Source organism: Argopecten irradians, chromosome 8 (assembly GCF_041381155.1).
Source record: "Argopecten irradians isolate NY chromosome 8, Ai_NY, whole genome shotgun sequence".
Lineage (NCBI taxonomy): Eukaryota > Metazoa > Mollusca > Bivalvia > Pectinida > Pectinidae > Argopecten > Argopecten irradians.
This window is the reverse complement of record NC_091141.1, coordinates 38,626,779-38,652,474: the sequence shown is the minus strand read 5'-3', so window position 1 is coordinate 38,652,474 and position 25,696 is coordinate 38,626,779. Positions and strand designations below refer to the sequence as shown.

General features: G+C 36.3%; 1 protein-coding gene across 1 annotated transcript in view; it reads left to right on the top strand.

Moving 5' to 3' along the window:
* The window catches only part of LOC138329888 (serine/threonine-protein kinase tricornered-like), a 41,584-nt gene that overhangs the window by 12,550 nt on the left and 3,338 nt on the right, over positions 1 to 25,696 (top strand). The window contains exons 2-3 of the mRNA XM_069277178.1: positions 17,926 to 18,048; positions 25,277 to 25,360. Of these exons, the coding sequence (XP_069133279.1) occupies positions 17,926 to 18,048; positions 25,277 to 25,360 (207 nt within the window). The remainder of the gene's footprint in view (positions 1 to 17,925; positions 18,049 to 25,276; positions 25,361 to 25,696) is intronic.

Sequence of the window (25,696 nt, the reverse complement as noted above, 5' to 3'; positions counted from 1 at the left end):
CAAAAATATGGCATCATTGTGGTAGCGAAGTGGTTAAGATGTCCCAACAATATATATTACAATAGTCCATTACCTCTGGGTTGCAAATTAAAAATCTATATGGAACCATTGTCAGGTGTTTGGTATGTTCTCTAGCTCCTAAACATGGGATTCTGTATTTATCAATTAATTAGCCTTTATATAGCCATTGTAACAAAATTTCTTTCCTTAACAATAGAAGACTTAAGAATGTTATATGCAGCTTAAATGTTCAGATGCATATATATGATGGATGTGTATGCTCAAGTGAAACTACCAAATGTAGATAAGAAAAAGGCTTCACGATTCATCAATTTTTCGACCGACACAGAGTATAAGATCTCAAATCAATGAAAAAGACAGTTAGTCATTATGAACTATTCAAGCTTTAGAACGGGAAATCTTCAAAACTATCTCCTGAGGTAAATGAGTTTAAGATAGATATCTGAACAGTAGAAGAAGTGTTGTAGGTGGTAGTGAAAGTATAGCAGGAATCGCAGAGAGTACCTCCCCCAGACTACCTGTGGAGATATAGACAGCTCCCAGCAAAGATACTGTTGATGAGGGAGATGATGCTCTCTTTGCTGTATACATTAATCATAATCCTATATGAATCTGTTCACCGAGACCTCACCTATGACATGCTATCATGTAGTGTACAAATACCTGACTCGACTGTCATAACTCCCCTATAAACCAGATAGCGGAATGCTACCTTGCTATCAGATCCTTAAAGTAATGATGGTGTCTGGTTTTAACCAAAGATATAAATATGTGTTCTGGTTTGTGTGTACAGGGCAAGTCTTGAGATATTTTTTATCAGATATGAATATTTCTTTAGAAGACCTTGACTTTCTCATGATATATCTTTGTTACTTACCATTGACAATAACAATCTGTTGCGTACCTGTCAAGTTGTCCTTGTCATCTGTTACTTTACCTTATCCTATTGTTTCCCTACAATAGCTTGGTCGCTATATATTATTGTTGACTGTTTTACGTGACCCTGACCTTCTCTTATTGCTTATTCCTCAAAACCTTGACCTTCTGTTTTTGTCTCTCCACCAAGGCCTTGACCTTTTGCAAGTGTATATTCCACAAGACCTTGACCTTTTGTTGTTATATTATCTACAAGACCATGACCTTTTGTTTTATTATCTACAAGACCTTGACCTTTTGTTTCATTATCTACAAGACCTTGAACTTTTATTTCATTATCTACAAGATCTTGACCTTTTGTTTTATTAAATACAAGACCTTGACCTTTTTGTTGTTTTAATATCTATAAGACCTTGAGCTTTATTTAGTTCTCTTTTTCCAAAAGTCTTGGTACTGATTTTTTTGTTTTCTTTCTGGACTTTGTGTATAAGAGTGTTGTTGGCTGCATCCATCTGTATAGGTGTTGTCCTTTCCTTCTCTGATATCAGACTGTCATATGGCTGGTTCCTATCTCTATAAAATGTCTTTCATTTGACTCTCTGTCAAACTTAACTGGTCGCACCCATTGGGTTGACCTGAGGTGGTTAGCATGCAGATATTTATGATAATTAAATATTACAACACCAGGTACATTCCGTGAAGTAGTGCTAATGCTGTCTTGAATTCATTTTCATTTTGACATTGGTTACTGCAGTCGACCATGCTTAATTATGAATATTTCAGTTTTAATGAGATGGTATTACTCTGCTATTGTCTTAAATTCTAAAATGTATTTGTTCTTCTTGATATTCATATTTTGTTGACATATCTGTTAGTTATGAACATACTGTCAGTGAACCTGGATCAAATGTAAAGCTGTGAAGTTTGTTGGATTTGATTCATATGTCCAATTTGACAGGCTAGGATTGGTATATATATTTAGACACTTTTTATATCAGGTTCAATGAACATCCTAGTAAAGTTGCCAAAAAACTAGATATTGTGTCAGTCCTGACACCCGAAGCCAGCAAGGTCCTCAGACCAAACTGATTTATTTCAGTGTTATATATACTACACAGTGTCAGGACTTTCCTCAGATCTTATGATGGTAACTCTATGATATGAGAGCTTAGATGTATATAGTATAGAGAGAATAAGAGAATGGCAAATATAGGGTAGAGGAGCTTATAATGAGAATAGAGAAGTGGCAAATATATGATTGGGGCAAATATATAATGAGAATAGAGAAGTGGCAAATATATGGTTGGGGCAAATATACAATGAGAATAGAGAACTGGCAAATATATGATTGGGGAGCTTATAATGAGAATAGAGAAGTGGCAATATATGGTAGGGGAGCTTATAATGAGAATAGAGAAGTGGCAAATATATGATTGGGGCAAATATATAATGAGAATAGAGAAGTGGCAAATATATGGTTGGGGCAAATATACAAAGAGAATGGAGAAGTGGCAAATATATGATGGGGGCAAATATACAATAAGAATGGAGAAGTGGCAAATATATGATTGGGGCAAATATATAATGATAATAGGGAAGTGGCAAATATATGGATGGGGCAAATATACAATGAGAATAGAGAACTGGCAAATATATGATTGGGGAGCTTATAATGAGAATAGAGAAGTGGCAATATATGGTAGGGGAGCTTATAATGAGAATAGAGAAGTGGCAAATATATGATTGGGGCAAATATATAATGAGAATAGAGAAGTGGCAAATATATGGTTGGGTCAAATATACAATGAGAATAGAGAACTGGCAAATATATGATTGGGGAGCTTATATATAATTATAATGAGAATAGAGAAGTGGCAAATATATGGTAGGGGAGCTTATAATGCACATAGTATAGCGAGAATAAAAGGTTGAATGACAAATACATAATGCAAGTATAGTAAAGCTGATAATGCTTTGTTAGTACAGAGAGAATAATCGAAGTGGCAAATATTAGGTAGGAGAGCTTAAAATGCATAGTATAGAGAGAATTAGAGAAGTGGCAAATATATTAACGGAGTAGAGCTTATAATGTATACAAGTGCTTACATCGATGAGAATGAAGAGAGAAGCAAGGTGAAGGGATGGTTGGATAGAGAACATGATAGAAATACTAAATTACTTGTCAACTTGTTCAATGTCTATAAAGACAGTGACTTGGGTGGCTGGATTGAACTAACAAAGTCATTATAAATGGTGAATATTGAAGCTGATGTTACAGCTGGCTGTACTGTGTAAGTGATGTACCTGTATATTATAGGCAGATTTGACAGAACTTAGCTGTACTGAATCAAACCCCAGGGCTCCTACAAGTGTTGGCTGCCAGCCTTGAGGATGCAGTATGTAGACTTAGCCCCCCCTCCCTTGTTGAGCTCCCTCAGGTAAACATTCAGGTAACTGATACAGTTTGGTCAGTAGGCTATTTTGGGTACCAGAAGCTTCACTTTTCATCAGCTGCTCCTTGAGGAAGACATTCTGTTGAAGAATCGGTAATTAAACAGGAAGTGATGAAGGATATGTGCCGTTTTAATTAAACTCAGTTCTCCAAACCTGTTTCAAGATGGTTAAGATTTTTTGGCAGGATTATGATAGACTGCATGGTGTAGAGTTCTCGAAACTATTTTTAACGAGTTGGAGCTAATTGGCTAAGGGAGATAGGAGTTAGGGAGGGGCTATGGTGAATGGGCACATGTAACATTGATATTTGATCTACAGGAATTTCACTAAGATGACATCATCAAATGTATTCACAAAGACATGTTAATGATCTGAGGTTAACGCTAGTTTTTATACCACAAATAAAAAACTGTTGACAATTAGGCGTAATTCTACACAAAAAATTAAATTAGCATCTGTATCTTGCATTCAATATTAAGCCCTCTGGTTTTTTAGCCCACCATCATCAGATGGTGGGCTATTCAAATCGCCTTTCGTCCGTGGTCCGTCGTCCGTCCGTCCTTCCGTCCGTCCGTCCGTCCTTCCGTCCGTCCGTCCGTCCGTTAACAATTCTTGTTACCGCTATTTCTCAGAAAGTACAGAAGGGAGCTTTCTCAAATTTCACATGTAGGTACCCCTAGGGCCCTAGTTGTGCATATTGCATTTTGGGACCAATCGGTCAACAAGATGGCCTACTGGCGGCCATCTTGGATTTTGATAGTTAAAGTTTGTTACCGCTATTTCTCAGAAAGTTATGAAGGGATCTTTCTCAAATTTCACATGTAGGTTCCCCTAGGGCCCTAGTTGTGCATATTGCATTTTGGGACCAATCGGTCAACAAGATGGCCGACTGGCGGCCATCTTGGATTTTGATAGTTAAAGTTTGTTACCGCTATTTCTCAGAAAGTACTTAAGGGATCTGTCTCAAATTTCACATGTAGGTTCCCCTAGGGCCCTAGTTGTGCATATTGCATTTTGGGACCAATCGGTCAACAAGATGGCCGACTGGCGGCCATCTTGGATTTTGATAGTTAAAGTTTGTTACCGCTATTTCTCAGAAAGTTTTGAAGGGATCTTTCTCAAATTTCATATGTTGGTTCTCCTAGGGCCCTAGTTGTGCATATTGCATTTTGGGACCAATCGGTCAACAAGATGGCCGACTGGCGGCCATCTTGGATTTTGATAGTTAAAGTTTGTTACCGCTATTTCTCAGAAAGTTTTGAAGGGATCTTTCTCAAATTTCATATGTTGGTTCTCCTAGGGCCCTAGTTGTGCATATTGCATTTTGGGACCAATCGGTCAACAAAATGGTCGACTGGCGGCCATCTTGGATTTTGATAGTTAAAGTTTGTTACCGCTATTTCTCAGAAAGATCTTTCTCAAATTTCATATGTTGGTTCTCCTAGGGCCCTAGTTGTGCATATTGCATTTTGGGACAGATCGGTCAACAAGATGGCCGACTGGCGGCCATCTTGGATTTTGATAGTTAAAGTTTGTTACCGCTATTTCTCAGAAAGTACTTAAGGGATCTTTCTCAAATATCATATGTTGGTTCTCCTAGGGCCCTAGTTGTGCATATTGCATTTTGGGACCAATCGGTCAACAATGATGGCGTTGTCAGTATAATGTGACTGGGTGGATTGTGTTGCTTGGTGTCTTCGGCGGCATGCTTCAGTGATATAGCACTATAAAAAGGGCAACAGTTCCACTATACAAGAAGACACAACATGAATATACCGCAGTCTCCCAAAACACGCACCTTGCACAACATACACGCAACACAACGCATACATGGGAGGCCGTCCTTACATGACCATAGCTGTTAATAGGACGTTAATTAATCAAACAAACAAACAAACAAACCGACCGGCGGCCATCTTGGATTTTGATAGTTAAAGTTTGTTACCGCTATTTCCCAGAAAGTACTGAAGGGATCTTTCTCAAATTTCATATATAGGTTCCCCTAGGGCCCTAGTTGTGCATATTGCATTTTGGGACCAATCAGTCAACAAGATGGCCGACCGACTGACGGCCATCTTGGATTTTGATAGTTAAAGTTTGTTACCGCTATTTCTCAGAAAGTACTGAAGGGATCTCTCTCAAATTTCATATGCATGTTCCCCTTGAACCCTAGTTGTGCATATTGCATTTTGGGAGTGATCGGTCAACAAGATAGCCGACTGGCGGCCATCTTGGATTTTGATAGTTAAAGTTTGTTAACACTATTTCCCAGAAAGTACTGAAGGAATCTTTCTCAAATTTTATATGTAGGTTCCCCTACGACCCTAGTTGTGCATATTGCATTTTGGGACAGATCGGTCAGCAAGATGATCGACAGGTAGCCATCTTGAATTTTGATAATTGAAGTTTGTTACTGCTACATATCTCAGAAAGTACTGAAAAGATCTTTCTCAAGGTTCATATATAGTATGTAGTAAAAGTTTGAAAAGCAGGGAAAAGATCCCTCTTTCTGTTGTCAGACATAGATCATTCTTTGGTGGGCGCCAAGATCCCTCTGGGATCTCTTGTTTCATTGTTATTGAAAGAAAGATAAAATTGGCCTTTTACTAAACTTTTTCCACCAATTTCTTTGTACATTTGGTAGAACTTTGAGAGAGAGAATAGGTGTATTGGAGTGTAGATTAACCACCTATAGGTAATTACATAGGTCCCATCTGTGATATAACGAAGAGGTGATCAATACTAATTTCAGCTTTAATCATCACACATTGTCTGGTTTCTAATTCTAAGTTCTGCTCAGTCCATGTAATAGATGTATCTCACTGTATTTCTAGATCCTAATTCTAAGTTCTCCTCAGTCCATGTAATAGATGTATCTCACTGTATTTCTAGATCCTAATTCTAAGTTCTCCTCAGTCCATGTAATAGATGTATCTCACTGTATTTCTAGATCCTAATTCTAAGTTCTCCTCAGTCCATGTAATAGATGTATCTCACTATAATATGGGGTGATGTTAACCACTAATTAAGGCTCATCATTTATATTGTCTTGATAACGATCCTCATTTCTCCAAAATTTCATTATTACGATATATTGAGATGAAGACAACTTCGTACCACATTCATTTTCATCCCAAGAGGTGTCTGATATGTTTTCACCCTCCCCTCTACATTTTCAGATACATAATTCAAATCCAGGCCAGTTGTATGGAGTAAAAATATACTGAAATAGACCTGTGAGCCAGATTACAGATTATGAGTGATATTAAATGTTTCCTGTATTTCTGATTTTAATAGAATCTGTTTCAGTTAACATTTTTATCAATTTTCGAGAATTTGAGTCATAATTGATCCAAATAAGCTCCCAGGCTATTTTAGTAATACATAGGATTGTAACGGTTACTATATTTATAGGTAATGTAATGTCATCATGTTATTGAACACAAAGGTCAGTTACCTATATAGACACTGTCTTAGACCTATAATCACATCGTCGTGTTTTACACCTGTAATTACGTCGTCATCAGTGCTGATGGGGCCATCAGATATAGGTAACAGTGGGGTAACCTGATATTGCATCAACTATGAATGATACATATATATCATCATTTAGTATTGACCTTAAAAAAACCCAAAGAGTAGGCGATATGTGGTCTCTTTAGACAAGTGGTCTTTATACACAGGTCAAATCGTGTTGTTAATGACCATTTAGGGCCCTAAGAGAGTGGTCTTAATAAACAGGAGATCTTTATACAGAGGTGGTCACTAAGGCAGGTTTAAAGTATGTGTAAAAAAAAACTGGTAAAGAGTTGTATTTTAAGATATAAGATCTAGTAGGTAGTATAAAACGCTATAAGCCTTCCTGCTTTACTAAATAGATCACACTTACAGATTGGGGGAGATATCTGTTATATCTGTACCCATTGACATCCATAGTGGTAAACTATAACGACTCTATAAAATCGCACATTGACAAGAATATACCTCCATTATGCATGAGCCTAAAAGAGCATTGGAGATCCTGCATGGCAGTCTGGAGATTTTAAAATGTCAAAAACTGTTTCCATTTGCAAAATCTCATATTTTGATATCAAGATTTGTATATATATAAGATGAAAATATTTATTTAACCTCAATTAAATCTTCTCTTTACCACATATGCTTTAATTAGATACATCATTAATGCTACTATCATAATTAACAAGAGGTAAATTGCAATCTACACAAAACAAAAAATGCAATCCACACACCAAACCAAAACCATGATCTGCAAACCAGAAAGGTTATTTAAGGGATATCATTATTGTTTGAAGTTGAGTTGTACAGTAGTAAGGTGATAGCATCACACCTGTGCCAAATTGCTATTGATTAATTCAAGTTAGGCTCTACACTTGAGGAAGAAGCCATTAAATTATCACAACTTTGTTAAAAAGGTTATTTACTGTTGGAAGCCTCCCACTTTGTGAATGAATTTCTTTCTCCCCAAGCCAAAAGGAGGGAGCCGAAGATACATAGCACAGATAGCGAAGAAAAGTGCGAAGCCCATCATAGCAGGATAGTACTGATGGACGGGTGAAAAGGCTTTACCATCTCGGAGTGTGTTTCTGTATCTGATACTGCAGTTGTAATCGTAGGAAGCAGGGCTATCAGGGTTTGTGATCGTTGGGTTGTCTAGTTAGTCCATTGTTTGATGTACAGTAGATCAGCAAAGGTCGACAAGGTTAAGGTGTGTGATAAGGTACACCAGAATGTAAAGGGGGGACTGGAGGGTTGCTCAGCTAAACATTGGAAAGTGTTGTAAAGTAGTTTTACTGACTGCAATAACACAATCAACAAGGAAATATATAACATTACTATAAAACATGTCAGATGTCTGTTTTACCTCTTACATATTATTTATAACACACTTCAACTATTGTTTAAAGCTCATAACAAAGTTCATGACGTGTATAAAGGTGTCACTGTTGGCTTTATAACCTTCCGTTTCCAAAAAATTAATTTCCTTAACCATTCAATTCAGTCCATCTGGTATTGTATATATCAAAATCTTATTAAAGTTCTCAAGAACTAGAACGTCAGCATTAACAGGCAGGAATGCATGAACCTAGCATCAAGAATAACTATTGACAACAATTATAACTATGGTTACCCTATAGAGTAGATTACACAAGTATATAACCTTACAGAGTTACCTCCCTTAGGTACGTATCCTTTAAGACATTATTATTATTTCGTGCGCAAATCTTGTTTTCACTGAAGAGTATATGTCGTTACCCTTGCAAACACATGGTGTTAGAATCAATACCTACCCGCAAGGGCAGATAATTCTCTTATAGATGTCAATACAGAATAGTCATCACATAGAGTATAGCTTATATTAGAAAACTATAGATAACTATGGTAGCTGACAAGTTGTTGTAAGTTGACCATACTTGTGACCTTGGTTCATGTCAAGCTTATCAAGCCCTGCCTGCAGTCAGGAAGGAAGTGAGGTCTAGCTGGTTTTTACAGGGCTGGTCCTTGTCATCTCATACACATGTAAAATAATTTACTTTCCTTATTATTTAATACTGAGAACTCTTATTCATAAACACGTACAGATTAATTCAACACCCAACACTGGAAAATTCCTTCTTAAAAATTACAGTTATAGAAATCCAATAGTTAATTTTATTCAAAAAGATACAGCATACATTGTCAGAGCATCAAAATATGTCATTGGCTCTCAGGCCTCAAAGTTGAGAGAAATTTACTCGCATATGCGAGTAAATATTTCCAAAGGCGAGTTAAAATTAACAATGTATCGCCAAACGGCGAGTAAAAAATTCCTTAATATTTCCGGATTTATTTTATGTGTTCGGTTCTTTTAATAGTTACACATATCTAATCTGTGTAAGAAAAGCGCTTAAAAGCATAATCACTGCCTGCTGTAAAGCGTCTTGATGACCCTACCTCATGTATCAGTAGCAATATGGCGGCAAAAAGGCCGGGGCAAATCCCCCTGACTTGTTTTGGCTTTAAAAAGTCAAAACAAACAGAGAACAATGGCAGTTTTGACTCTGGATTCATGTGAAAAAAGGGACTGAAGCCAATACATCAACAGGAAGCAAACGCTTCGACATGGCTGAACGAATGTTGTGGCCAAGACATGACGAAGGTACGATGTTCTAAAAGATGTGTAAACAGGTTATTAATTGATCAATGGCCGGCAAAACAGACTTTGTGTCCAACTACTGATTGTTACGAAAGAGACAGACGCTTGTGTGACACAGAAAGACAGTAAGACATTCATGATATTGTTATCGCTTCAAGTTCAAACGAAAGTACAGTCGGACACAACTTTCAAACAACGCAAACAATGTGTTGCAAAAACATTGCAAGATATGCACATAAAGTTCGTCAATGCATACATGTATAGAATCGCCAAGCCACAACTAAATTCCAAGCCGCTGGTAGACATATGCAACGAAAAACGGACTCTTGGAAGCTTGTACATTACTGCCTGAGATATTAGGCCCAATTTATTCAATTTTAAATAAAATATAATAACCCTAATCGGCGCGATATGAATTAGTAACTGAATAAATTTGAGATATATTGATAATTACTATACATTTATATATAAATTACTTATATTACCGTATATAAAATTTAAACAGATTGAAAAATGATTTAAAACAAAAAGGAAGCTGAAGTACAGAGGCTGTTTAGTGGGACATTGCAGTTGTTGAATAAAAAGAGTTTTGACCAACACGAAATTATGTTTTTCATGTTTTTTAATACTTGTACATGAGTATCTGCTTGCTCAATAGTGTAAGGTGTCTCAATAAAGCTCTTAACACATCAAATCAATATATGAATCTTATAAATTTCTCTTGACAACATTTGGCGAGTAAAGTTTAGAGGTCACTCGCCAATTGGCTAGTCATTCATTGTCAGAGCATCAAAATATGTCATTGGCTCTGGATTGGCAACTTGCCTTTATTGTTGAGATTGACTAGGATTGAGCAGTGGTGCCAAGCCTCTTATGAATAAAGGTTTTCAACATGCATGACAATATCTGATCTGGGTGATTTTGAACTATCACTATGGCACCAACATGATTTGGTACACAATGGACATCTTAATACTCTCAAGCTAAAAGGCAAAGTATTTTTAGTCTGGAATAGCATCTTTGACCTGGATATATTGGCCAGTCATATGCAAGAAGTTGTTTGGTGCAAAAAAAAAAACTATTAATAAGAATTTTATGGCTTTTTGATTATATACAGCAGAATCTAACAGGAACATATGGAAATTAGATTGTCTGACCAGTAGCGTCTGGCAATGATCGTATACAATAGACATGTGACATGTAATCTTATGTTCAGTAAAACCTGCCATAGCGACTACCTCTGTATGAAGACCACCTGCTTAATAAGACCACTTTGATAGGGTTCCAAATGACTTATAATTTCAACACAATTCAACCTGTGTATAAATACTTCCTGGCTATGAAGACCATTTTCCTCTGTCCCTTATATAAGTGGTCTTTATAGACAGTTGTGACAGTATTTTGACCTTTTGTGTAAGGTGACACTAAAATCCTGTAGACATCTTGTATGAGATACCATTTAAGAATCAAAGGCCTCTTGTGTTATTTTGATATTTGGTCTAGAATTCTAAAATACTGACTAGCACTGCTTATTAGAGACTTCTGAACTGGCGGTTATTGACTCTGGAACTAGGCTGTTCAATATTTTATTAGAGTGCAGTACGAGTCTGTCTCATTAGTGCCACTTCAGGATTGATCTGGGATGTGAAAGTAAGATCGCTGTAAATAGTTATGTATAGGTCGCTGTAGACAGGTGTGAAGGTCAATAGATCGCTGTAAACAGTTGTGAAAGTCAATAGGTCGCTGTAAATAGTTATGTATAAGTCGCTATAGACAGGTGTGAAGGTCAAAAGGTCGTTGTAGACAGGTGTGAAGCCAGGTCAATAGGTTGCTGTAAACAGTTATGTATAGGTCGCTGTAGACAGGTGTGAAGGTCAATAGGTCGCTATAGACAGGTGTGATGGTCAATAGGTCGCTGTAGACAGGTGTGAAGGTCAAAAGGTCATTGTAGACAGGTTTGAAGGTCAATATGTTGTTGTAAACAGTTGTGAAGTTCAATAGGTCGCTGTAGACAGGTGTGAAGGTCAATAGGTCACTGTAAACAGTTATGTATAGATCGCTGTAGACAGGTCAATAGGTCGCTGTAAACAGTTATATAAAGGTCGCTGTAGACAGGTGTGAAGGTCAATAGGTCGCTGTAAACAGTTATGTATAGGTCGCTGTAGACAGGTGTGTAGGTCAATAGGTCGCTGTAAACAGTTATGTACAGGTCGCTGTAGACAGGTGTGTAGGTCAATAGGTCGCTGTAAACAGTTATGTATAGGTCGCTGTAGACAGGTGTAGAGGTTAATAGATCGCTGTAGACAAAACTCACAGTAACTTCTGATCAAACAAAAATAGAAAGAATTGGTCTTTTTTAGACCAACAAAAAACATGAATTATTCAGAGCCTTCCTTTAGCCTATACCAAGAGTAAACATTATAGGTGTATTTGTTACCAAAGGTCTAGCCATAGGTAAACTTCACGTCACTGTTTTCGTCAGTAATGAAGTTACGTACAACCTAGAACTACATTGATTGAAAGACCCTGTTTAGTCCAAAGTATTCCATTGATATTGGCTAAACCTCACATAATTAGCAGAAACCTGAAAATAAGGTTTAAAGCATGTAAAACATTCTGTCAGAATTTATGGAAAAGACAATTTCAGATATGACTAGTAGATATATAAATAATGCAGATAATGGAGATAGTAATGTGAAAGATGAAAGTTAAACCTTGAGCATATAATATTCTTATATTATGGGACATAGTCAATAGCGTTTCCTTGTTTAGTTCAAGCGAATCTACAGACAATGTTTGGAGTAATCGATAAAGATTTCTAGGAGAGACAGGTAGTCTATAGAGGGAGAATTACTGGCAGTCCATCGACTTTCCCATTCCTGTACAAACTATTGTCAGACGCCTCCTCTTGGCACCTATCTGGTGTGCAACATCCATGGTAACATTCATCAGAAATGCACAGCAAAATCAATGTTTGGCACATGCAAAACATTTTTTAAGCCTTAACATACGAAACAATAGAAATTGGCCCATTACAGTCTGACAAGTACAGTAACTCAGGTTTGAGTGCATGGCCTAAAAAGATAGAGGAGGTAAAAAAAAAAAGTTGAAACAAAACTTGCTTTTTTTTGTACTCGCTTCTTACTACCCGGTATATGATTTTCCACAGTGATGAAATTAGAAGTGTCAATGATACTTTAATCAGCAGCTGTCATTCATACTTACTTCTGGTAAACGATTATTAAAGGGTGACCGATTTTCATCAGTTAAAGGTTTTAAAGGATCAGAGAACTTTAACTTCGTTTTATAACCATAATTTATTGTATGTGTTTTGAAGCAGTTTCACGTTTGAGGGACAACTGTAATCAAGGTGTATTGTATGGAGTAGAAATAGAAGAAAATTGTGATATTACGCTTTACAAATCATACCTAGGCCTATATACAGCCAAGGACAATCTATATTTTCGCCTCTTAAACCAATATCATATCGCCAGCATATTTACTTATATATTTGTGTTAAAATAACGTCGCTATTGAATTTGTTAAAGGGCATCTTCACGGCCGGATATTATTAGATCTTGATAAGTGATGATACATGTGGTATCGCGTGACATATATTTCTACGGTTGTTAAATGACAACACGATAACTAGGCATTAGTCTTCTGAAGAGGATTGATAAGTGTAGTTAAAGTTAACTTTAATTTTAGGACAAAACATTTTCAACCTTATTTTTAGGACAAAACATTTTCAACCTTATTTTTAGGACAAAACATTTTCAACCTTATTTTTAGGACAAAACATTTTCAACCTTATTTTTAGGACAAAACATTTTCAACCTTATTTTTAGGACAAAACATTTTCAATCATCATCATGTTTATATTAAATATTTCTCTTCAAAAATTGTTTTCTTTCAAATTTTATATATGCATCAGAAAACACCAATGAACTTTACAGTAGCATGATCATATATAGTATTTATATCTCTGATATTATTTTGTGAATGTTTACGTTTAATGAAATGAAAGACTTCAAAATGTTGATTTATTGATAAATTTAGAGGATGTACATTCTATTGGCTCTGCTGTATTTGAATTGGCTAATGACAGATTTCTATGTAAATGTTGATTTCTGATTCTTTTATATATCCCATTGAAAAGGGCATGGCCTGTAGACTTTTAAATGATATACTGTTCATATATAATATATGTATTTATTGTAATTGGTTAGCGGACAATTAATCCACCAGTTGATCCTTATACTTTCCTAAGCTACCATTTAAAACCTGGAGAATTTATTTATGTGTAATTGAGGGCTTTACCTAATACACTGTAATCGACTGCTGTGTACATGTGTTATAAGTTAAACCAGATTAAAATCTTACCAGTGTTCCCTCTTACCACACTACACATCTGTTGTTCTGTCCAACTTCTACCTGGAGTGAGACTTTATAATACACATTTATAGCTTGTGGAAGGTCAAGGTCACTCGAGAAAATACTTATTGATATTATTAGATATGTCCAGGATCTCAAACACCACCACCTTTCATGTCTTCAGATGACCACAACTTGTGTCAATCTTTACAGAACACATAAATCTGTTGTGACCTAATAGGTCCTAATTTAGGTAGTCATGACAAAAGTCGATCTACAGGCTCAAATCTCTCAGGGCCCTGGCAATGAATGTCATGAACATTATATTGCTTATCTTAAAGATATCCATAGGAAAGAATTACAGATTTTAAGGAAGTCTCCTTAACTTATGATAGTTTCTTTTTATAACTTCTGTTTTGCTGAGTGGATCAGTATACATGGATAACCTGAATTGACTTCACAACATCTTGACCTGAAGTTTTGAATTGGTTCAATTTCTGGTCTTATTCTGCTGATTTTGACCAGTGATTCATATTTTAAATGTCCAGTACATGAAACTGGACCTGCAGTTGGTTAAGGATATGAAACTCGGGCCAGTCTCTTACAGAAAACATGACCTGTTGTGACTTGGTAGGTACTAATTTTAGATAGTCGTGACAAAAGTGAAAACATGCTATATATCGATTAACACTAGCTTTTCTATGAATGAAGTCATTATTTAAAGAGACTGTGCTTTCCCCATAACATATACCAAGGCCTGATCAATACCATGTACAATACTTTTGTCTTTACGATATTAATGTTTTTTCGTGACATTACACAAAGACTGTAAAATCCCAGAACACACCATAGTTATTGTGCTATATGCAGATTTGCCTGGCTAGGATACTGAAGGCTGTGGTTTTATTACTTTGTTATGTTAAATGAATTGTGCTGTTTTTTGTCGCTGATAACAGATCAAAAACCCGTAGGACATTTAGAGACTGGGTTGCAAATATTTGTGGTATTGTAGTGAAATGAGGTGAATAAACTTCTATTGTGGTTTGATTTTCACCTGTGGCTGAGTTTACTACAGAGGTTACAATGTACCTAACCACAAGGGGAGGTGATTACTCCTTATAGGTTTCTGTAGGTCAAATGAGTTTATGTATCACTCTTTACTTGATTCAGTTAACAACTTCTTTGGTATAAGAAGCACATTTTCTTTAGAATTTGAAATATATGAAAATGGAAACTACAGCAACCTTTTAGGGAAAGGTATAAGTCATACAAAAAATACCTGTTATGATATTTAAGGTATAATGGGACCACACCTGTATATGGCGACATTTTATTTAGTTCATCCTTGTAAACATTACTACTTTGCCTATAGCCAAGCCATGTTTATACTTTTGTCTGGTCGTGTCATTCAGTGTTAAGTCTATATGTCAGGTGATGAATCGTTGATAAACCATCGATGGTAAGTCTATATGTCAGGTGATGAATCGTTGATAAACCATCGATGGTGGAATGGGGAGTTTATAATAATGTGAAGGTCGTGTGTACTTTACATTAGGTTTGTCATGTTGTATACTGTCAAAGGATTTAGGATAGCCTCATTATCTCATCTGTCAATACATTAACCTGAGGAGAAGCTATGGTAGCTTTGCCCAAAGACTTCAAACAAAAAATATAACTTGATTATAGTTTTGTGAATTTCTACCCAGAGATCTAGTAGTTATAGCATCCAGGCCATTGCCCAGTTCCATCAACATTCCAAACTTAAAATTCTCTATAATAGAAAAGCATTACTTTTATAAGTGAAGGAAAAACTCCTAAGTGAAAGGAGCTTTGCTTAACTCTTGTAATGCTTTCTTAAGGAGAATTTTAAGTAAGTTTCCAGTTAAGGAACTTTGATAAAACTGGGCCCAGTCCTGAACCTTGCCTAACTCACCGTTGTTGACGTTATATATACCATTTGTCTGTGACTACTATCGAAGTTGCCTGTATACCACAAAATGTCTAATTGTCCCTGACTAAGTAATACTTACTCTGCTGATATATATGAAGTAGAACTTTACATGTCGCCAGGTATAAGTCATATAATGTATAAATTAAGACTGACTATACATCATCATTAGTTAGAGATATGAAGTTAGCGTGACAGACTTGTAGTATAAGTGTGTTAAGTCTCCTCATCTATAACCAAGCTTTTCTATATAGACTTTATACAGTGTAGGTTAGTGACATTCCGTGAGATCTTAACCTGGTTCACAAATTACCTGTAAGACTTTTATATTAATCAGGAAATTGCCTGTTGTAACAGGTAATATGGCAAATGGCGAGTCAGTAATATAAGTCGTAATTAATGAACCATCATAAAATTCTGTATAAGTCATGATATGACTTAAAGTTTTTGCCCTTTGGTAAGTGTCTAGTTTATATTTATGTCATACATATAATTCACTATTTTTTATACACCATCAACTTCACTGGGTTTTTTTTCAAAATCTTCAAAAAATTCTGTTACAGTATTAATGACGTATTTATTTTTTCCATTTTAGCTAAATGCAGTTAGGATGAGTTTTCTTCCTTGGCTTGTATATTAACCAGAAAATGATTATGAAGTTATGAAACATATACAATTATGACTCAACTTATAGATTAATTAATTTCATAAGTAACTTAATTATATATTGATAACCTTCCGCAAAGATTTCAGAAGAAGAATCAATTTCCATGTATTTCTACAGTAAGATTAGATAAATGTAAAACCTTCTCACCTTGACATGCCGAGATATAAACACAAGTAATTACACACTTATATATGGAATGAGGTACTCTATATAAGTAAGCTTAGGCTTTGTCAGGACTAGCAGTATCGATTGTCACAGCTGTTCCAGCACACAACTTACTTATCAATAACAGATCGCTGTCCTATTTATTATCTCCCCTGTTTCAGCTAGCTAGGATGTGTTCAGATTTTGACAGATTTGTGTTTGCTATATAGACCTGTATAATTGAGATGGATGTGACAGTATGATATATACTACCCGCCTGTTTTCTGTCCAACAGATTGATCCTAAGGTTGTACAGCTTAACAAATGATCATCATATCTCAGTTGAATCTTCCCCTATATATTTGTCCTGATCATTCAATAGATTTAAGGCCGCGGCAGCTTGAATGTAATTTCCTACTTTGATTAAAGTGATCTAAAGCTGCTGTGAAATTAGATAAATTATTTGGTGATGTGGGTAATAGATATGTTTTAGAGATAAAGTAATCCTAATTTACTTTGTAACATGTTTTTGTAAATCAATTTGATGTTTATTACAGATTTGAGATATATGTTACTTTAAAGCTTTAATGAATTTGACAAAAATTTAAATAGAAATTCAATTGATTTTAAGCTCTCCACTTGACTAAGTACCATAAATTACCTACTTATTGAGGCCATGATATAGATAATAGATATACCATAGTCAATATGGGGGGAAGGGGGGGGGGCAGAGGAAATGGCACAGATCACCTTAAAACTTGGAACAATTTAAAGAAGTTTTTAAATAAGTTACTTTTGATTATTATCATTATTCCCTTAATGTTAACACTGTCTACAGAGTTCCTGCACTAGTTCTTAGTTATAAAATGTTGTCAAACAAATTCAACCCACAAGTAATAAGTTTTGATTAAAAAAACTGGATCAGACATTAGCAGCAATTTTGATATATAATGATATATCATCTGAGCAGCAGTTTCTTGGACACCAATCTATCAACCTAAGAAATTTCCAAAAAAGAAGGATTGAATCCCCGTATTAGGGCAGCTGACATCCTACATATAGTATACAGTGCTCCTACCACCTGTTTACATCTAAAAGAATTAATGAAGCATAATGCTCTGAACCCTATATTTACCACAGTTCCCTCACCATTCTGATGAGACTGTCATGTTAAGAATGAAACTTTGAAATAAGATATATGCTTTTCATAATCCATATGATCTTGAGCATGAGCAATGTTCTGTTAAATTAGATCTTAATTAGAATATGTTCTATTGTATTTTACAGAAAAATGAACGGCGACAACAACATGCTACCAAAGAGACGGAGTTCCTACGACTAAAACGGTCTCGCTTAGATATAGATGATTTTTCCCCAATTAAAGTTATAGGACGAGGTGCCTTTGGTGAGGTAAGTTTGAAATATATATCTGTTAATGATGCTTCTGGATCAGGTCAATTGCCAGCAAACAGGAAGCTCAATTGGTGGAGCACTCCGGCTAGTGTTTGGAGGGTCCAGTGGTTCAAATCTCGCATCTCCATGAAACTTCAAATGGCTCTACAATATCATGTTTGTTGTTAGTTTTACCACTTTCAGAATCACTGAGGAGCAGATTTTGTATCTAATTCTATTTCACCATTCATCAGATTAAATCAAATTTGAGATTTGATTTGACTGCTTGCAAGGTGTTTGTGGTAGGTTGGTGTTCTTTCAGATCCAACTTTCTCCTCCTGAATCTTATATCAGAATTTTACCATTTACAGGATATGTAAAAGTTCAGTGCGGCCAGTTGGTGGTCTAATTGATTTATATGTTTTTGAATTTAATAGAACAAAAAACATCACAAGCATCTTTCATCAGAACTATAAAAACCTGAAAAGTATAACAATTAAAACAGTAGAACTGAGAATTCAACGCTATCTAACATCAAACTCACTCCAACCTATACGTACATTGATAAATTAACTATTGGTGATGCCAATCTTCTCCTATGTGAAACAATCACATACAGTTTTGGATGTGTTTCTCTCTAAATCAAACGCAGGACAAACCATCAGTAAATTCCATAGTGTAATTCTCCTGGGATTATTAAGTAATACAGGTTATCTTGTTTCAAATGAATCTCTGGGATCTACCAGGCTTGGAGTTGTAACATCCTCACCAATCATCAACTGGGTTTGTTTGTGGTGTCAGAGTTTGGTTTTGTAGGGAGAAAATGACTCCCCTAGGAAACAAGGCGGGATTACATTATATCGACTTCCACATGCATAATGTAGTTTATATGCTGAAGTTATTCTTCATACTAAAGTTAGCCATAAACATGCAACAGAGGAGTGGCATTGGTGCTCCCTTCCATTCCAGCCAAAACAATAAAGCAGGATTTTTATTATGGCATTTCATTAAATTTCAATTATTCACCCCTAAATAGAACAAGGCCTCAGCAATCAATAGGCCACTAGACAATCCCCAGGGGAAGTAACTCCTGTTTAATCACCATTTATTGATACAAAACTGACAGTGATGCCCTCATTATTTTTTAACCGGTTTATGGTTGGAAGAGGAAGCCGTACGGGTATTAACTTATACATGTTGCTGATTCGCATTTCAAACTTTTCACTATGACATTCTCAAATTCTACTGCTCGGGGATTCAGTTTGAAAGGAGGGCTTCGTGGAAAGACATTAAAATTTCTACAACTAGCTATCCATTTCTGAGTAGCAAATGCAAATGCTTTACAGGGCAGTTGCCATAAATGAACTGTAGGTTGGTGGTTTTTTTCCTGGTACTTGCCATTAGGTAAACATAAACCAAGCCTCATACTTTAGACTTATGCAATGATTCTGAGATGATCAAGCTTGACCAGGTGTTGTTATTTATTATTGGTAAAGTCAGAAATCAAGTAATTTTCTTCTCTATGTTTGCACTTGTGGTCTGGTATACATATATGTTACTGGGGTCAACAAAGTGTTGTTTATGTGATTGTATTTTAACTCTGGCTTTACATGGACCAGCAATGTATTTTATAAGTCAATTTATAACAAAATAATTGCAGACCACTGTGGCTTTTAGAATAGCACTTTATTGATAAGTTATCACTTCCAAAAAGGTTTTAAAGTGTACTCCAATGAAATATATATAAACTTTAAAACTCCATTGCTCATACAGAATTAACACTGCTTATACAAGATGAAAAGCAGGGCTAATGCTTGTCTGAGAAACTTATAGACTTAAGGTAAATATTTATGAGTGTTGGCGATAGTGTTACAACTTAGGCTTTGTGGTAGAGGTGGCCTGTTTATAGGGCGATAGTTTACTTGAGATCCCAACCATTATACACTACTGGTTTGCACTCCATGCTACTCTAACAGAACTGCAACAATACGGTTCAGTTTTGTTTTACATGCTGTTGTAAGTCGAGTTCTTTTAGAGATGTGCCTGGTTTTAAGGCCCAGAAATATCCAGATCTTTATATTATATCTATGGTCAGTACTTATGGCTACATCTGGTTGACCTTGTCCCTAACTCAAAACCAGATGTGGACGCCAAGGGCTAGTACCTGGGAGTTTATAACTCATAGGTGGGTTTGGTTTTATTAGTTTAATGTCCTATAAACAGCCAGGGTCATGTAAGGAGGTTTGTTGGTGGAGGAAAGCAGGAGTACCCAAAGAAAAACCACCAGCCAGCAGTCAGTACCTGGCAACTGCCCCACACGGAACTTGCAACCCAGAGGGTGGAGGGCTGGTGGTATTGTCGAGAACTTGTAAACCACTCGGCCACCGAGCCCCATTTAACTCATACATTCCTGTTGGAGGGTCTGAGACGAAGTCTCAAGTGACCTATTCTAATCGCCTTTTGTCGTCGTCGTCCGTCGTGCGTCGTGCGTCGTATGTCTTGTAACCAATTATACTTTTCGACTTCTTCTCCAAAAAAACCGTTGCTGAAGGATTTTCAATGAAATTTTGTACAAACCCTTCTAAGGGCATAGGCCAATCAAAATTGTTGAATTATATGGTCCCCATACCCCAGGGAGCTTGGGAGGGGGCCAAAAGGGGTAAAAAAATTGAGGTAAATCCTTTAAATCGCTACTAGTCATAGAGTTCTGAATGGATTGTAACCAAATTTGGCCACAAACATCCTCGGGGAAGGGGAACAGAACTTGTATAAATTTTGGCTCTGGTCCCCGGGGGGCAGGAGGGGCGGGGCCCAATAGGGGAAATAGAGGTAAATCCTTTAAATCGCTACTAGTCGTAGAGTTCTGAATGGAATGTAACCAAATTTGGCCACAAACATCCTCGGGGGAAGGGGAACAGAACTTGTATAAATTTTGGCTCTGACCCCCGTGGGCAGGAGGGGCAGGGGCCATTAGGGGAAATAGAGGTAAATCCTTTAAATCGCTACTAGTCATAGAGTTCTGAATGGAATGTAACCAAATTTGGCCACAAACATCCTTGGGGGAAGGGGAACAGAACTTGTATAAATTTTGGCTCTGACCCCTGGGGGCAGGAGGGGCGGGGCCCAAAAGGGGAAATAGAGGTAAATCCTTTAAATCGCTACTAGTCATAGAGTTCTGAATGGAATGTAACCAAATTTGGCCACAAACATCCTTGGGGGAGGGGGAACAGAACTTGTATAAATTTTGGATCTGACCCTCCGGGGGCAGGAGGAGGGGGGCCCAATAGGGGAAATAGAGGCAAATTCTATTAATCGCTACTTGTCCTAGAGTTCTGCATGGATTGTAACCAAATTTGGCCACAACCATCCTTGGGGAAAACAGAACTTGTATAAATTTTGGCTCTGGCCCCCTGGGCGCAGGAGGGGTGGGGCCCAATAGGGGATTTAGAGGTTAATATTAAAATTCCTTCAGAAAAGAAAAATGAACCTGTATTCAGAACATTACTTGGCATTACAAACCAGGTGAGCGATACAGGCCCTCTGGGCCTCTTGTATTATATCTAGTGGTGGGTCGATCATCGGATATAATCGATTGACGACTTGTTAGAGCCTTCCGATGTCGATGATCGGATTCTTGTTTTCCCGTAACCGATAATCAGATAAAGTTCTCGGCCAGGGGACAGAACCAAGAGCCTTCCTCACAGGGGCGAACGCTGAACTCAAGGCCAAAAGTAAGGCAGTGCCAAGGGAGGCATTAGGAAAAATAAAGTCAGGAAGAAGAGAAAAGATAAGATCCTAAATTTAGTCGCCTTTAAGATCATGCAATAGGGGCAGCAGGTACAATTCTTACGCCCTACCTGCAGGGCCAACTACCAGTCTACCACAACACTACTGTACTATAGGATTATATCAAATATAGTGTGCAAGTCTACCACAACACACTGTATTATAGGATTATAACAAATATAGTGTGCAAGTCTACCACAACACTACTGTACTATAGGATTATAACAAATATAGTGTGCAAGTCTACCACAACACTACTGTACTATAGGATTATATCAAATATAGTGTGCAAGTCTACCACAACACTACTGTACTATATAGGATTATAACAAATAGAGTGTGCAAGTTCATGCAAGTGTTCTTAAATACTAGTGGTACTTAAATTAACAAAAGTGAGTTAGGGTTTAATATTGATATACAGTTTATATACAGTAACAGAGTAACACAATAGCAATAATGATGTAAGATATATATAAAAATGATAGCAAAATAAGTGAGAAACACGCACACAGCAAATTAAGCAACTTTTAGTAGTTTGAAGGCAATCAAATAACACTGCATGTTGTTGTTGAAGATATTCTTGTAACCGATTAAAATAATCGGTAAACGACATCGGCAGCATTAACCGATCCGATGATCGGATCGATGATCGGATCGGTTGGAATCCCCAACCGATGTCCCACCACTAATTATATCTATGGTCAGTACTTATGGCTACATCTGGTTGACCTTGTCCCTAACTCAAAACCCAGATGTGGAAAGGGCTAGTACCTGGGAGTTTATAACTCATAGTTGGGTTTGATTTTATTAGTTTAATGTCCTATAAACAGCCAGGGTCATGTAAGGAGGTTTGTTGGTGGAGGAAAGCAATAATATCCGAAGAAAAACCACCAGCCAGCAGTCAGTACCTGGCAACTGCCCCACATGGGATTCGAACTTGCAACCTAGAGGTGGAGGGCTGGTGGTAATATGTCGAGATATCTTGTAACCACTCGGCCACCGAGCCCCATTTAACTCATACATCCCTGTTGACTCTTTTTTCTAATATTACAAGGCTGAAACAATCCATTATAGATATTCAGGGGTAAATGATTAGTAAAATATAAATCATCTATCAATCCTGTGTTGTCCTGTCCAGATGACGTACAGAGGCGGATGCATCTATCTATAGTTTTCAGTAAACGTTTGACATAGATACTAGTAAAGTTGTGCAATGGATGTATTTGCTAAAATCTTTACGGCTAATGTCAATATTTTAAATGTCTTAAAAGCAGTGTTTACATACCTGTATAAGACAGGGGCAGCCATGCAATGAAGGATCTGTTTGGCGTTTTATTTACTTAGACAAAGTTTTGGTTATTTACTTAAGGGTATATTGCAATCCCAATTTACAAGCATTTTCGGAAATACATTAGGCAGTATGACAAATGGTTTTAGCTGTATATTTATATATGTGTATGAATTTCATCAAAAAAACTGCTTGATTGTAGATATTTCCAGTATAATAAAACTGCTAATTGTCATGCTAGTCATGAAATAAGAGGGGAGGGGAGTAAGGCCAAATTATTATCTAGTGTGACCCATGTGCTCCATCCTGTCCTCCTGCTGTGATATATAGACTGAAGGCAGTGACATGTATGTCTCAGGTTTCTTTATATATCCAAAATTCAAAAAACAAACAGCCTAGCTAAACATATATTTTTTGAATATTTAAATGGTTAAGCTGAACTGAACATCAAGATCTTTGGATTGGTTCCTTCATCTTTTATTGATTTAAGAACGAGAATTTAACTCGATCGAGACAGGCGGAAAGCTAGGTTCACTTTTGTGTGTACAGTGGGTGTGTGACTGGATTTTCCAGGAGTTGACAAACTCAAGTTTTCCATGTTTAGGGTGGCAACGTATTTAAGTAAGACTATAAATAGGTGTAATCCCAGATTTTATGTAAATTAGATAAACTATACAGCACTGTAGTTATATTGCTTTGTATACAGATTTCATTATTGATCTGTCATAAAAATGACTGATAATATAATTTTAATTTAATTTAAACAGCTCAAATCTTTATGGCTGTGAATACAAGATTTGAATCTCGGTCAGCTATTATAAATACAATCAAACAAAGCTGCAAGGAAAACCTTATAATCTGACTAATTCAATCCAGGCTTCATCTGCCAAGAAATTTCAATTTTATAATTAGCATATATCCTGGAACAAAAATGAAGAAAAAGCAACATCATCATGAAAAATAAGTATTTCATTTTTTGTTTACATTTTTATCACCTCACTTTAATATGCAGTTCATTGTGTCAAAGGTCAAGGACTTTCATGGCAAACAGATTAAATTGACAGTGATCTCAACGGCTTCCTGTTCGTGTTGAGATCGAAAACTTTATTGGTTTTTCAATTTTATATGACATTGTTTGATAGTCACACCTCCAATATATATTTACTTATTAAATATTTAGCTAAAGAACAATTTCTAAAATAAAAACCTCTGATTTTGAAAATAAATTCAAAAGTGCTGATCCTAAAGAAGCAAGCAAAAGTATTATTTGACTATAAGACATCCCATTCACTTTAATCAAAGTCTTCTTCAAATGTTGGAAGAAATTTAAACATAACAGAAAATTTATCTCTAGCTGATAGATACAATATGGCTGTTCCTGAGGTTACAATGGTTAACTGTGGTCTACTAAAGAGAAGAATTTGTATTATAGATTCCAACTCAAGTTGCATTGATGATTTTGTTTGGGATCAAATTCCACTTGTGCTAAATTAAGTTAAGAGATGTCTGACCAAAATGAAATTTTGAGTTGGTAATTAACCAAGATTTTACAGTAGTCATTAACAGAGGGAAATATATCCTTAGTATTCCAACCCTCTGACCCATGGTCCGGTATTTGGATCCTCGATATTTCGACGACCCCTGATAATCTGACTCAGTATTCCGACCTTCAGTACTCTGAACGCTGGTATTCTGACCGTCAGTATTCCGACCTTCAGTATTTTGACCCTCTGTATTCGGAATTCGGATCCTCAGTACTCTGACTGCTGGTATTCTGACCGTCTGTATTCCGACCTTCAGTATTTTGACCCTCTGTATTCTGACCATCAGTATTCTGACCCTCAGTATTCCAACCCTTGGTATTCCGACCCTAGGTATTCTAACCCTCGGTATTTTGATACTACAATGAAGAGTGTATTCTGCACGTGAGAGTTTCATTCCATTTCTTCTTTCAGATCTGTACAAATTCATATCAATATCTTAGTAATGTTAACATTTAGCAAATTCAAAGTTTAATATTACCGAACTGATTAAGCTAGAGAAATTTCCTTGAAGGTAAAAAAAAATTATTTTTGTAAATATCAATTAAGGTTTCACATGCCTCATTCTTATTTCATCCCAAACTACATACATACAAGTTAACTTACTTGAACTTTTATTTTAATTTGACAGGTACGACTAGTACAGAAAAAAGACACGGGACATGTGTATGCAATGAAGATTCTTCGAAAGCAAGATATGTTAGATAAAGACCAGGTAAGAACTAAGTGAATCCGGTGGTGTTTTGAACAGCTGGGTGTATGCTTCCTACCAGGAGATGTACATCCTTCAGCAAAAGTCTTAATAGTTTGCACCAACATACCGTTATTAAATTAATGTAATCGAACCAATTGTACCCGGGTACATTTCGTCATATTTACAAAAGTAGGGTAAATAGTTTTACAGGATACCTGTCTCTGTCTGGCTCTTATTACACTTTCAACTTTAGTTAATTTTAGAGTAAATTTCAATTTTCATTTATGATTGAATTTTTGTATTCAAGTACTTTTTGCAAACTTGTAAAACCCAATATTTACATGTTAGAAAGCAAAT